Source organism: Rousettus aegyptiacus, unplaced genomic scaffold (assembly GCF_014176215.1).
Source record: "Rousettus aegyptiacus isolate mRouAeg1 unplaced genomic scaffold, mRouAeg1.p scaffold_m13_p_6, whole genome shotgun sequence".
NCBI classification, from domain to species: domain Eukaryota; kingdom Metazoa; phylum Chordata; class Mammalia; order Chiroptera; family Pteropodidae; genus Rousettus; species Rousettus aegyptiacus.
Window position 1 is genome coordinate 88,349,748 of NW_023416309.1, and position 14,359 is coordinate 88,364,106.

The 14,359-nt window shown below is 44.7% G+C and overlaps 1 protein-coding gene across 1 annotated transcript in view; it reads right to left on the reverse strand.

The window, feature by feature from the left end:
• YPEL2 (yippee like 2) overlaps positions 1–14,359 on the reverse strand; it is a 59,553-nt gene that overhangs the window by 38,837 nt on the left and 6,357 nt on the right. The window contains exon 2 of the mRNA XM_016123073.2: positions 2,628–2,940. Coding sequence (XP_015978559.1) covers positions 2,628–2,744 — 117 coding nt within the window. The 5' untranslated portion in view covers positions 2,745–2,940. The remainder of the gene's footprint in view (positions 1–2,627; positions 2,941–14,359) is intronic.

The following is a 14,359-nucleotide window of genomic DNA, read 5'->3' on the forward strand; positions in this document are numbered from 1 at the left end:
ACACAGGAGATTATGTCAAGAGGGGAGAACAGGAGAAACATTCTTTTCCTGAACTTTCTTAAATGGAAGAGAGAAACGAAATGAAAAGAAAGGCCCCTTTTCCAAGGAGGGGGCTGGGTTAATGATCTTTCGGTTAAGCAGACCTGCATAAGAATCTATAGATTATTTAATGCCGGGGGGGGGGGGGGGGAGCTGTGGAGCGAAATAAAGGAATCTTTGTGCAATGCCAGCCATAGTTTCCTCACTCTTTCCCCACAGCCAGGCATTTAACCCAACTCTTTAAATCATCAAGCTCTAATGCACCCCATCTGTGCAACAGTGGTAACCAATGAAACCGAAGCCTGTGCTGACTTTGGCCTGGATTTGTGAATAAGCCTTTCTGCCCCAAAAGGGGCAAGAAAGAGGATATGAGGCCAACAAAGTCTTTTTAGCTCATCACTTGTCTTATCCCAAGGCACGAGCTTCATCCATCCGTTTATTTGATCATTTATTGAGCTCTTGCCTAGGTCAGGTTCCGACCCAGAGATACAAAGCTAGTAGGAAATGACCCCAGGTGGAAAGGGATGTTTAAGAGCTCCTAGGAGAGAGAAAATGAAGAAAAGGGGCTGCTCTCGGCTGAGGCACAGAGTCCTGAATTCCCTTATCTGTATGTTCAGGGAATGTTGCTTAGTTCCAAGTCGTTGGAACATAAAGCAAGGAACTGGCAGCAGACCTAACTCGAAAACTAGGCCTACCCAATCATCAAGACTGTGTACTTGGCCAAAGAGAGAAGACAGAGCATTGAAGGCCATTACCATCTCCACATATTCACTCCAAATCCATCTTACACGGTCCAGCTCAATACCACCTCTTCCAGAAATCCTTCTTGAACATGCTCAAAGTAACTCCTCTCTCTTCTTTGAGCCTCCAATTTGAGTTCTTGGACAACTTTTATGAGACTCAATTTCTCCATCCATATAAAAAATGACTAACATCACCTACCCTGAAGGCTTCTTATGAGAGTTAAGTAAGATAACAGTTATACAGTGTCAAGTAGCAGTTTTTAGTACAGAGAAGGTGCTAAAATACATTTTACTGGTACCTCATTTTCTTATGATACATAGCACTTCTTTCTGGTATTAAAAAAATGTCTTGGCTTCCACTTTCTGCGTAGATTTTCAGAACTAGGACAACTCACGTTTTCCCTACAAGCTTGCAGGCACTCTTCCAAAGCAAAGAGGACTAACTCCTGTCTTCCCTCACTGAAACAGCCTCTCCACATCTAAACTTCCAGACTCAAGGGGTTCCCAAAAGATCCAAGGAATCTGAGACAAGATGAGTTAGGTGATAGAGAAGGAAGCTATAGGCTGGCTGGAACATAAATAGCATCAAGGAGAGTAATTGGCAGAAGTCTAGTGGGGAAAGTGGGCCGGACGCCAGGACTCTGAGAGCTCCAGGGTCCAAGCTCCACGGTAATCTGAGAACCTGGAATAGGCCTAGGAGGAGGAGGTTCATCCTCAGTCCTGATTTAAGAATTCCCACTACCACAGATGTGGCTGTTCACGCAGCCTTCCTCACTTCCTGTCAAGTCGGCCAGCTGGAAGGGGCTGTTCTATAACTGTTGATCCTTCATCCCTCTCTGGCTGGGCTATCGAGCCAGAGGCAGGGGAAGTGATGCCACCTTTTCTAGCAATTCTTGTAAACAGATCAAGAACTCTAACATTTTTTTTTTAAACAGTCTGGGTCTCATAAAGGTTCGTCTGTTTCTTTTTTTACTTTAATGGCATGTCGTACAGGTTGTAAGAAAGGAGGCTTTTTAAAGAGAAAAGTCCCTCATGATCTCTTTCTCCTTGTCATGCAGCCTAGTAAAACCTGTTTCTCCTCCCCTGGGAATGCAGGACCAGGAGGGAGGTAGCTCCCCTGAGAATGCTGCCTGAAGGAGCCAGTTCCTGGATTGCATAACTGGGGTGTTGAGTTTATTTATTCTTTAATAATTCCCCCACCCCACCTTTAGGTAGCAGTTGTCAAGGCTACTCTGGGAAAACAGGGCTCCATTTTTTTTCCTGATTGTGATCAAATGTCATGCAGTATTACTTCATGTAGAAGCCCTAAAGGTCCCCACAAGCCAATAAGTCAGCTCTTCACCAAGCCACTTTTGGTCCTCCCCAAGGGCCACCCATTTTGGTAATTCAAAGGTCTCATAGCCTTCCTGGGGGCTTGGAAGGCAATATCGTCTCTTTTCTCAGCTGACAGCCCCTGCTACAAGATATCCTGGCCCCATCGCCTTTCTTAGAATTCACTTTCCAGGCAGGCAGTACTCCACACAGTGTTCATCTGCCAACCTAAGCCAAGCGAGCTCCAATCCCTCCTCAGCTCCTCTCCCCTCCGGCCAGCAAGCCGCCAGTCCCCACAGCCTCCAACAGGGGTGACTTCTAATTTCCAAAATAACAAATTAAACCAGTCCTCTCTCTCCAACTCAGCGTTATTTCTCAGTTGACTGAGAAAGCCATGAGGATCAGCCCTCCCTGTACAGAAGACAGAGTACACATGTCCTAGGCACTTCGGGAGAGCTTGTGAACCTTGGCAACCTTAGGGGCAGAAAGTGCCCTCCCCCAGGGGAGGTAAGAAGGCCTGCAGGGAATGTGTACCTTGGAAATGAGTTCATCATGATTGGCCAAGTGGGCTCTGCAGTGAATGCAGCTGTAGGTCCGGTGGCAGGAGGGCAGATACGCCTGGAAAGTCTTGGATCTTGTCATCTTCACCATTGGCGCTGCTGAATGTGGGGTGAACTCTGGGGCGGCCCACGAGGCACTCCCACAGGATGGGTCGCACGGGAAACACCGGAAGACACAGGTAAAGGCCGTGGTTTGGCAGGGGGTGGGTGTGGGGCAGGCTCCACACACTGGTGATGTCTTCAGAGGAAGGACCCTCAAGCAGAGGTCTACGGCTGGTTCTCAGCAGCTGCAGTGCCAAGATAAGGGGAATATCATTAACTGATGGAGCTGAGCTTCCTGCAAAGCAAGTAGAGTCCAACTGCCACCAAGAGGGCAGCATTTACAGGATAAAATGACCCCCTTTTCTGTTTCTTACACTGTGTCAAGATGCCCAATGAGGAGAAAGAGACCATCGGAGATCCCAGTATTGCTGATTTTCTAGAGTTAAAGGTTAAGGATCAACTAGGGTTCTCAGTGGTCCCTGGGTACCCTCCACCGACGTTCAGCAAACTGGCATGATCGCCATTCCTAATAAGCTACCTATAGTTCCCTAGGAGAGGATTCATGAGGTTCCCTGCCCCCTTTTCCTGAGCCAAATAAGATCAATGGCTAAAGAAAAAGGAAACTCAGCCTCTAGAGAGTCACTACATCTACAGTCAGATATGGATTTCTCATCCATTTCCAGATGCCGAAATCCTCCAACATGTGAAACCCCCACCTGCAGAGACAATAATCCCCACACCACCCTTTGCTTATGGACTAAGTATGGGACACAAAGGATGAAACTCCCAACAAGCAGAGTTCCTCATGGCTCATCAGCTCTTTTGGGAGAAATGATTCCCTTTACCATACTTTGCCCAGAAGTAGATGCTCAGTACGTTTTTTTTTTTTTTTTTTTTTGGAAAACTCAAGTAAATGAATGAAACCAATAGTATAATCGGGCTCCTGCAATGACTGAATTTTATCAGAATTTCTCCTCTATCCTCACACTTCCCATTCATTACTCATTCCACAGTACCAAACATCTCTCCTATCAGAACCTCAGCTCTTTTATTCTACTGGGAACCAAGGACACTGAGAAAGTGAGGTGGCTCCCAGGGTATGTCCAAGTGAAGGTCTTGAGGGCAAAGCACCAAGAGCTAAGACTCTCTCTGCTTCTCAAGCTCACTTGCCTGAGGCTTCTGAGCCTGCCTGTTCCCTGGGCTTCACTAACAGAGTGGTGTTCCCACTTGCCTACCTCTGAGAAAAGCCAGAGTGTTAATTAACACCTGCATCATGCTTTGAAGATAAAATTATTTAGAGAGACGGGGGAGGAAGACAAACAAAACCAATCTTCCTTGCTGGATTATGTCTGGGATCCATCTGGATGTCTGGAGAAAGCCCACAAATCACAGTTGTCTTTTTCCTCTAAACCTCAGTGGAACCAAATCTTCTAAAGGGAAGCTGGCCTCCTTCCTGGCGTCCTTACGCTCACAGCAGTCACTGAAGGCCGCTGTACCCCCTAGGACTCTGTATATCTTCCTGAGGGGCCAACATCACTGGCCAGCACTAGGCTGAAGGACAGCAGCGGTCACTACCCCTTATTCTGCATGTCCCTTTTGCAGCGCTGAGCCAAGGAGGCTCCACATCCAGGCTGATGTCCAACTGTGAAAGGGATTCAGACCTACAGGGGCCCAGGTATAATGTCTTCTCTGCACAGTCTATTTTTAAAGATGTAAAATCAGGTTAAATGGGACATTATAGAAATACTTGAATATGGAGGTGAGAATTAATTTCCTCAGCTTTGCCTCAGAGTTGGCCTGGCCATAACAGGAGATGAGAGAGGAAGATACGTGACCCCTTGGATCCACAGCCCCTTCATCTCACCCCAAGGATACTCTGGGAATGGGTAAGGTGAGTAGTCAAAACAAAAGTCCAGGGGAGACCAATGCTGTTGGGTGTTGAAGTATTACAGGTGGTAGAAAGAGCCAAGTACCCCTCTTTCCTGTACTTTCCTGTACCCTGTTCCACTCTCAGGAAGAACAGCATTTCCAGGTAAGGAAGGGGTAGTAGGTCAGGGTAAGGAACAGGAAAGACAGACAGGGGAAAGGAGCGGGAGGCTTGCCCCAGGCCAGCCACTTCTGAAGTCCACACGTTAGCTGCCCAGTGGGGAGCACTAGAAGCACTGGCCCCTTCAGTCTTACACAAACACTGAGGGAAGCAAAGGAAACAACGAGCCTGGCTGCCAGTCCGGGTTTATAGAGCAGCCACAGAGCCTGTTTTCTTATACATGCAGCCGGCTTCTAAATTATGCATTTCCCCAGAGTAGAATTATTTCTTCTCTCACTTCTCTTCTGTAGGAAGCCAAAAAAAAAAAAGTTCACAGGCAGGGGTTTCTGGTTATGCTCAGCTTCTAATCTGAATCCTGAAACTTATTCAAAGCTACCTTCTGAGCAATAAGCATTTACAGTCTGTATTAAATGTATGTCACACACAAATACATATCCATGCACACACATTCATTGCACACTACAGCGCTGAACTCAAAAAGACAAGTGAAAAATTGACAAGTAAGCAATATCCAGGCTTCCTGGTACTAGAAAAACCCTGGAGAGCCTAGAAGCAGGTATTAGTCTTTGCTGCTCCAGGTACTCTGTCTTCCCACTCTTTCACAGGGCTTTACAAGCATCTAAAAGCTGACTCCTTCCCCAAGCAGGAAAAGAAAAAGTGGCTTGATGAAAAATGGATCTTGTTCAACTGGTACAGGGAAAGCAAGAAGGAGTGAGCGGGAACGACTTGAAAGCAAGGTGAAGCAGGATCAAGAGAGGGTCCTTGTGCCTGAAAAGGAAGAGAGTAGGCTGAGTGAGAGAAAAAAGATGAGAGCCAGAGACCAAAAAATAATCACCTGTTACTGCCTTCGTCCCTCTTGTGGGAAAAGTTTTAAACACTGCTTTTTAGAATTGGCTCATAGGAAGGAAGACAAAATAGATTTAAAAATTTTTTAAGAAAGAAATTAAGGGCCTGGGGCTGCAAACTCTATCACCTTTTAACTTTTGGAGCTCAGTACTTGTTAATGGGGCTGCAGGCTCTATGGGGCTTCATAAGTCCAGCTCGTTGAATATATTGTGAAGTCCGAATTGATTTCCAATAATAATCAAATGAGCTCAATATTTAAAAGCCTCAGGGTACATGTACAAATTAAACACCATTTTAAGTGAAGTGATAATCCATCATCATAAAAATTAAAGGAAGATTTGCTACCACCCCCAGCGGCCTTCCACGTATCAGCATGGAAAGAAAAGATGTGAACTACAATAATTAAAACCAAAGACCTTAGGTACACCACTCTGAGAGAGAAAATGCATAGGGAAGACACAACGAACCTGACTGGCCAACCTGAAGAACAGACCTGCTTCACGAGGAGCCACAACTGCAGCTGCGACTCAAAAGAGAACCTTCTAAGTGTTCCCAGGATGAAGGGGTAAGACATATGAATTCTTCAGGTAAGCTAAAGGAACTCAGTGAATAACGTGGGAAGCAAGGCTGCACTGCCACACACACGGCCACAGAAACCCAGAAGGTGGAACTCACGAGGGGAAGTAACACCTTCACCTGCAGGATGGGACCATCTCTAGCTGGGCCTCTGTGTTGTTGTTTTGTGGGGTGTTTTGGTAAAGAGTAGGCAAAGAGTGCCTGGAAAAGAAAGAAGTAGGCTCTGGAATTACAAACCAGTTCTACTTCTTCCTATCTGAGTGATTTGGGGCAAGTTTTTTAACCACTCTGACCCTCGGCTTCCCCAGCTCTAACAACATGAACCTACACAGGGTTATGAGGATTAAATGAGATGATGTCAGTGTACACAGCGCTGGCACACAGCCCTGGCAGGCCCCTAAGCCTCCTTTCCCCCTTAAATCCACCCTCCGCATTTCAGCCGGCACTGTCTATTTAAAAAGCAGATCTGACCATGTCATCACTCTCGCGGCCTTCAGAAAGGCAATACAGGGTCGCAGTTAAGAAGACAGGTTCCGGAACCAGACTCCGGGATTTCAAATTCCAGTTCCGCAATTTGCTGTGTGACCTTGGACAAGTCACTTAACCTCTATGGATCTCACTTTCTTCATCAAAAATTAGGAACAATATCTTCCTCGTAGGACCCTGTACAGATTAACTAAGATAACACATGTAAAGTATTCAGCATATATATGTCTGGCATGTAGTAAGTATACAATAAATTCTAAGTGTGTTACTGTTGGTATTACCATCTACTACTGAAACCCAAAAATGGCTTCAACCAAACTCTGGCAACCAAACTCTTTGTAGTCCCTCCTAACACACCACACTTGCATTTCACCCTTGAAAGCTTTCGCTGATGCCATTCCCTCAGCCTGACATACCCTTCCCACACTACTCACTAGGCCCTTACTTGTCTATTAAGTCTTAGGCTCAAATGTCACCTCAGTATTGAGCTTACTGGCCCCTCCCCTGTGCTCACCTCCATCTTAACACTTACCCTATTAAAATTGAAATTATCCTTTTCTGCCTTGACCAGAGGTGAACTCCGAGAGCAGGGACCATGTCTTAGTCATTTAGTCACACCCCCTGAACTCTGCAGTGCAGGGCACACAGTAGGTAGAGGCTGTCACTGACGTGAACTCCTCTTGCTTTGCATTGGGCTGCTGACTAGACTGATCTACCCGGTGTGAGGGTAACGGATTTGACTGAGTGCCCCCCGCCCGCTTCTCCATCCAAGTAATGAGGCAGGTGGCAAAGTTACTCTGGGTCCTCACGCTCCATAAAACACTGTTCTCCCCTGACATTCCCCATTCAGATTCTGTGCTGAAATGCCCAAAACTGTGGTTCTTCCGGGCTATAGGTGAATTTTCAAGTCCTGGGTGTTAATTAAAGGACTGCCATTGGTATCCAAGCCCATTCTTTGCATTTGCAGGATGTAGGTTTTATATATATATCTGCCTGTTGGGGTAACAGTTTAACTGTTTTCCAACGTTTACAGCTTTTACTTACTGTAGAAACTCTCAGAAAGCCTGAAGAGGGCTTTATGCTAGCTTTACGGACAGGAGAGTAGGAGTTGGACTGAGGAGCCCTGGTCTGTTTCACTGTGGATAAGGAAAGACAGAAGACCGGTTTGGAGGCAATAAATAGGTGGTGAAAGTGGGAAGGGAAAAGACAAGCCATTTCTGGAATTAGGAGAGAGAATAAAGAAAGAGACAGAACGACTCTGGAAGGCCCTTCTCCCAGGAGGGATGACCTTACCTGTTCCTGATCTCACAGGAATCCTGAACCCAGGCCAGGGAGCCGAGAGACCCAGGGTGCCTGGGCTGCCAAATAAGAGAAGCGGGAAACTAGTAGAGTCCACTGGGGAGGAGTATAGGGTCTAGAGGCAGAGGGGCTTGGACTCAGTCTTGGTTCTACTTCCTAGGTACATCACCACTAGCTATATTACCATTAGGCTACCATGGAAGAGGTAAAAGAATCAATGAGATAATGCAAGTGAAGCATTCAGCACAGCACTTGGCACATGGTTAGTACTCAATAAACTTGATTAGCTATAATCATCCTCACCAGCAAGCATGAAGAAACACAGGAACTGTTTATTCACAAGACCCAAACAAAGCAACATTCCTGTCTCCCAGGTTGACTTATGGTGGTTAGAGGGTTAGGACCTAAATTAATCCACTTAAAGGTATACTGTGGTTTAAAAAGGGTTTTGTGGCTTAACCAGGGATCTGACATTATTGATATGTCATTCCAAACAACAGACCACTCCATCACTTACTTCAGAGGAAAAGTCACCTCTGCGGTCTGCACTGACTCTCCTAATCCCAGGGTGAGCCTACTAGTGATAACTTTATGGAGATGCCCCTAAGAAAATAAAACTGCCCTGAAGCTGATACGCAAGACACACAGGAAAATCAATGTCATCATTTCATAGTTACCCACTGTATAGCACTGGGACCAGGTGGCATTTCAAATCCATCCAGTTAATAATCAAAACTAGCTTAGATATCAAGAAACTACTCTCTCCTAAACAAAGCCAACTATTCATCTCTATCCTGGATATAGGGCCTAGTCTTGATTTCAGGGGGGATTATCTGTCAGATGATAATCCTACATGATCTCTAGAATTCCTTTAGCTTTGAAAGTCCTGATTCCATGTTGTAATTATGTCTCTGCCAGGCGAATCCCACCCCAGAGCAGAGAGTATCCATCCTCCAACCGTCATTCTGTTAAGACCTTGATTTCAGTAAATTCATAGAACATAGCAGTCTTACTGAGTCCTCTCAGAGATGACTGCTGGACTGTGCTTTTGCAACATCTGTTAGCACAGCAATGTATTTACCACATGGTCCTTAGTTCAGCACTTTGCCTGGGGAGGCCCCCAATTGAGGCTTGCATCTGTTAAAATATCTACATAGAGAAAAAGGCAGTTCCCCTTGAAAATCCTCAAACTGGCATGTAATTTACTAGACATTAAATAGGAGCAGCTGTTGCTAGCTGGCTATGAAGAGATCAGATACCCCTTTGGGTTGTTTCTACAATTTTAATCAAAAATAACGTAGAAAGCTCCGACTATCTACCTGCAGATAAGTTACCAAGGACACTTGGCTAAAGTTCATTGATGGATTCCTTCTTTCTCTTATACAACTCCCAGCTCCAAAAAGGATTTATGGTGGCTTACAAAAGTATAAAAAATACAATACTAATATAAAATACTAGTATTAGGAGGAATTAACAAAAGAGCATTAGGACATAGAAAAGCATGCTGTTAAGTTGCTAAATATTTACCAAATTTCAATTGCAAATTTGGCTTTGTATGCCCCAGTAACCAATCCAGAAAAAATATATACCAGTAGTTATAAGGTATATATTTCCTATAAAATAAAAGAATTTAAGTTATTCGTGACACAGATTTTCCAAGAGACATTTCTTCTATGGGCATACACAGAGGAGACAATGAGTAACCCAGTAGACAAGATCCCCAAGAGGCCCCGACAGGTCCTACCATGTAACCCTCTTGCAAGACTGTCTCTTACAAGTCCCGCCATGAAAATGGACAGCATAACAAAGGGTGATGCAGTAAAAGGGATTCTACATGGGGTCAAATCAGAGAAGACCAAGAACATGGCTTTCAGATGCTCTGGCTGGTGGATTCTGTAGAGGAACAGAAGAACTACGGAGACTTCTGGCAATGTTCTGTGAGTATTCCTTAGCACGCCAGGTTTTTAAGTAACAAAAAAATGGGCATCCTCTAACAGCCAGGTCCAAACAGTAATACTTTTGAATGCTAACACTATTAGGTCCTAGTGCTACATTCAACTCTCTCGTGGGCTGCTTCTCCTTGAAACTCTCCCTTACGGGCCTCATCATGCCTCTCCAAGTTTTTCTCCCACCTCTTTAACTGAGCCTCAATCTCCCTGGCTGCTCTTCTTCCATCCTCCTCTGCCTTGGAGATGCTCCCTCCATGTGTCTGTCTGCTCCCCCTAGGCATTCTCATCCATACCTTCAAGTCTTCTAAACCTCTGCCTCCCACTCCTAAACCCTGGATCCCTTTCGAAAGGATGCCCCTATCTGGCGCCTAGGAAAGCATTTTGAACCAAACTCATCCAAAGTCAACACCACCTTTCCTCTTCCCCCTGGCTCCTATCACCTTTGCCCCAATTCTGTTCTTTCCTCCTCAAGGCCCAGTTGCCCAAACAGGCAACAACCTTTATTCTCTCTTCCTTCCATGCCATACTTCACCTGTCTCCTAGACAGTTGGTTCACATTTATAGTGAACTGTGAGTGCCACCCTCACAGTTCCAGCCAACAGCACTATCCTCTCTCATCCTGAATGGTCATGACAGCTTCCTAACTGGACGCCCTGAGTCAGCTCTTACTACTCCAGCCCATTCTAGAATTCTATTTATACAACACAATCTGATCACATCTCTCTCCTGTTTCAAAAGCTCCAATGGTTTCCTGGCAGCCTACAGAACAAGTTCAACCCCTCAGGTGGCACCAAGAACCTGGTAGCTCATCTTCTTATCACCTTCCCACCTTAATCCAAATCAGTCTCCCCAGCAGGCCAAGCTCCTTTGCTATATTTTCTCAAGTTGTTTCAGCCTCTGGCAATGCCTCAACCTATCTTCTCTGCCTGATAAATGCCTGTTCATCCCTTAATACTCAGCTTAAATGAGACCCTAAACAGAGCTGGTACCCTCATTCTTCCAGCATGCAAAAAAAACAAAACAAAACAAAAAAACAAAAACAAAAAATCACACACACATTTTTTTTTCTCCAGAATGGCCTTTATCACCCTATTTGTGTATCCGTCTCCCCACCAGACCGAGAATTTTATGCAGTCAGAAGTCCAGTCTTTACAAGGTTTCCTCAGAACTCCTAGTGTCTGGAACATTGGAGATTCTTGATAAAGAGTTAACAGAGTAAAATGAATGACCATCAGTGAAACCATGCTGCACTATAAAGCTGACATTTTTTAAATCTCCTTACTTTACCACTATCCACTACATTTAAAGTATCTACTTCTGGGCATTACATGGGACTCACACACCATTAATACTCCATGAAGTTACCAAGGCAGCAAACTCTTATGACATCAACCCACTTGGGCTAGCAGGAGTCTAAAACTCAGTACCGTGGAGCCCTGTCTCCGATAAGCCACACCACACGAACCTCTACTGGGTTCACACAGCTGTTGTCTGATGGCAAAAACATTTCCCATTCCGCCTCCCGAATCCTTCACAGTCTCTATGTGCCACCTAGGGCAGCTTCCCAAATGACTCTCCCCAGCTGGCACTGGCTTCTGTACCTCAAGGCAAACCCTCAGATTGCCAACCCAGGAACCTTTTTTCTCCTAGGGTGGTCCTCACAAAACCCTCAAGGCAGTCTGAGCTGCTCCTCTAGACAAGACTGAGAGAAAAAATGATGTGTCAGACTTGGTTCAGACCAAGAAGGGGGCAGGGGAGGGGGTCCCCTCAGGCCCCTCCTCTACTCCACATGGGAAAGAGGGCCAGATCTGCCCTTTTCCTCCAGCTCCCAGACACTGCTGCCCTCAGTATCGGTCCTTTGCTTTGTATTTGGTTCTGCTCAGAGATAACCCTGGTTAAAACAAAACAAATATATTTTCCCCATGATCTGGAACCCAGAGAGGGGTCAGTCCATTCCTGCCAGGGCTGTACTTAAACTGTAAATGTGAAACAGCCATTTAGAAGGTCTATCAAGAAAACAACATTTTGGAAAACAGGCTAAGAGATGTGGCCCATCTTCAGAAGTTACATCACCAGGGAGGTCTCCCCCCTAACCTCCTCCCACCACCAAGTCAGGTCCCCTATTCCACATGCGTAACACTTTTCAGTTGTACTTTGACTTTTACTGAGGTAGTTATTTGATTGTCATGTGTCTCACACACTCCAATATTATTTACTGAATAAATGAATGTCATTTGGACTCTGGACACTGTGTGACCTTGATTTTTCTTTAACTGCTGCTCCCCCAGGGCACAGATGGGGCCCCAATTAGTTACAAACCATCCATTCCAAATCTGCCAATACAATTTCATTGTTCAGCTGTCAGCATGCCTTTGGCTTTTTCACTTTAATCTCCCAGTTCAAATAAATCCAAAACTCTAGACTCTGACATCTGTGTCTGGGCTTCCTGCCTTTCCACAAGTGGAATTTGGAAATTAAACTTAAAACGCAAAAGAAAGGGCAGAGGCACTTTCAAAAGGAAGCCTGTATGTCTAAAGTCTCAGCCTTCATTCACTAGCCCAAAGATGGATGTATTTTGTTCTAAGAATTATTAAACTGTCATCTAAGGCTGCCATTTATTGAAAAAGAGAAAAAGGAAATGGGTGGGAGAGAGAGAGACTGATTCTAGAGCAATTTTCTGGATTTCTCCTAATATGGGAATGGCAGTAGATTTTAATAAGAATTATAGCCTCTTTTCCTTTCAGGTCTGGCACATCAAGGGAAAACATGCATGTTACCAGGCAGCTTTTTTATATAATTTAAGTAACCTCCACAAAGCTAGTTGTTTATGGGTCAGTCTTCCTATGAGATTGTGAGCAATTCCTGGCCAGAGACCAGGACTGGTTAATCATCCCCAATATCTAGCTCAAAGCTTGGCTGGCAGTTAGAGCTCAAAAAGCCTTAGTCCAGAGAAGGTGGGAAGTGAGGGAAGGAGGAAGGGAGGAGTCATCTAAGCCACTGCAGCAACTGTCCTAAGCCTCAGGGACTCCACAGTTTATTAATTTCCTGTCATGGGCCTAGGAGGGGCCAGTTACTTGATATGCATTATCTCAATTAATCTTCACAACAACCCAGGAAGGCAGGCACTATTATGATTACCTGTTTGAAAGTGCCAGAACCAACATGTGACTCCTGGGACCCCATCACTCACCCCTCATGAATCCTTCAACCCAGACAAGCCAGAGGGGTCTGAAGATGGTAATCATTGGTCCTTGAATCATCTAAGAATATCTCCTGGAGGAAGAGTCTAAATCAACTAATTATAATGTAAACAAAGATGTGAAGTTCTCTTAAAACATGTTTAGCCTTTCAGGGTTAGCTCAATGCTTCAACTTTTTAAATTGCAGAAAACTGAGAAAACAAATGAGAGAAGGGAATAACCTGAACCAGAAGGTGAATCAACAGATTTGGCATAAGAAAAAGCTAGTTTTCAGTTGTCTTCCTGCTAATGGGAATATTTACCTTTAAGGCTGCAGTTATGTGTGAGGATAATTTTCCTCAAATCCTAAAGGAAACAAATTAAGGACCACATAAGCAAAACTAACTAAAATCCTTATTTATGTTTACATAATACACATGTTTATACCATTAATACAACAAATACTGAAAGAGAATTCTTTTCTATCTTACAGTCTATTTGGCAGTGGGTGAATTTAGGGAGGGATCCCCAACAGACAGAGCCCAGAGTCATAAAAGAGATAAAGGAAAGACAAATATAATGGAACACACACACACACACACACACACACACACACACACACACAGTCATACAAGCAAAAGAAGAAAAGAAAGTGGCAAAAAGTTAGGGAAAGTAGGCCAAAGGTCAAGGATATAAGGTGGTTGGTTTCTGCCAGGTAGATAACTTCCACAGTGACTTCCAGACCTCAGATGTAGGTGGGGTGGGTTCCATTAGAAAAACTTAGAAAATATTTCTTTTGATTATTATAAGTTGCCTACTTTTATTAGATTCTTCATCCTGAACATTTGGGTTTTGTAGATCTTTGGTTGGGCTGGAAGTTCTTATGGCAGCCAAGATGGAGACTCCCTAGGGATAATCTCACTTTCAGAGGATGCCTATTATCTATGTCAGCTAGTCACTGTTCACAGGTCTTCATCCTCAGGAGTTCTGTGAATGGAAGTCACAGTCCACTTCCAATGAGTTACTAAACTGTAGCAAAGACAGCCCAAGCATAGCCCAGTGTTCTCCCTCCCACATCTCACATGCCTCCTGAACATTCCTTAACAGCCACCTCTCCAGCTCACACCTCTGTAGCTTTGCACTCATTGCTCCCCCTGGACTGTTTCTGTGTGTTTAAATCCTCTTCATTCTCCACAGCCCATCTTCAAAATGCCTACCCTTCTTTCTGTGTCTCTGTAATGACTTCAAATTCCACCTTGTACTCTGGTTATTAACTAGTACAT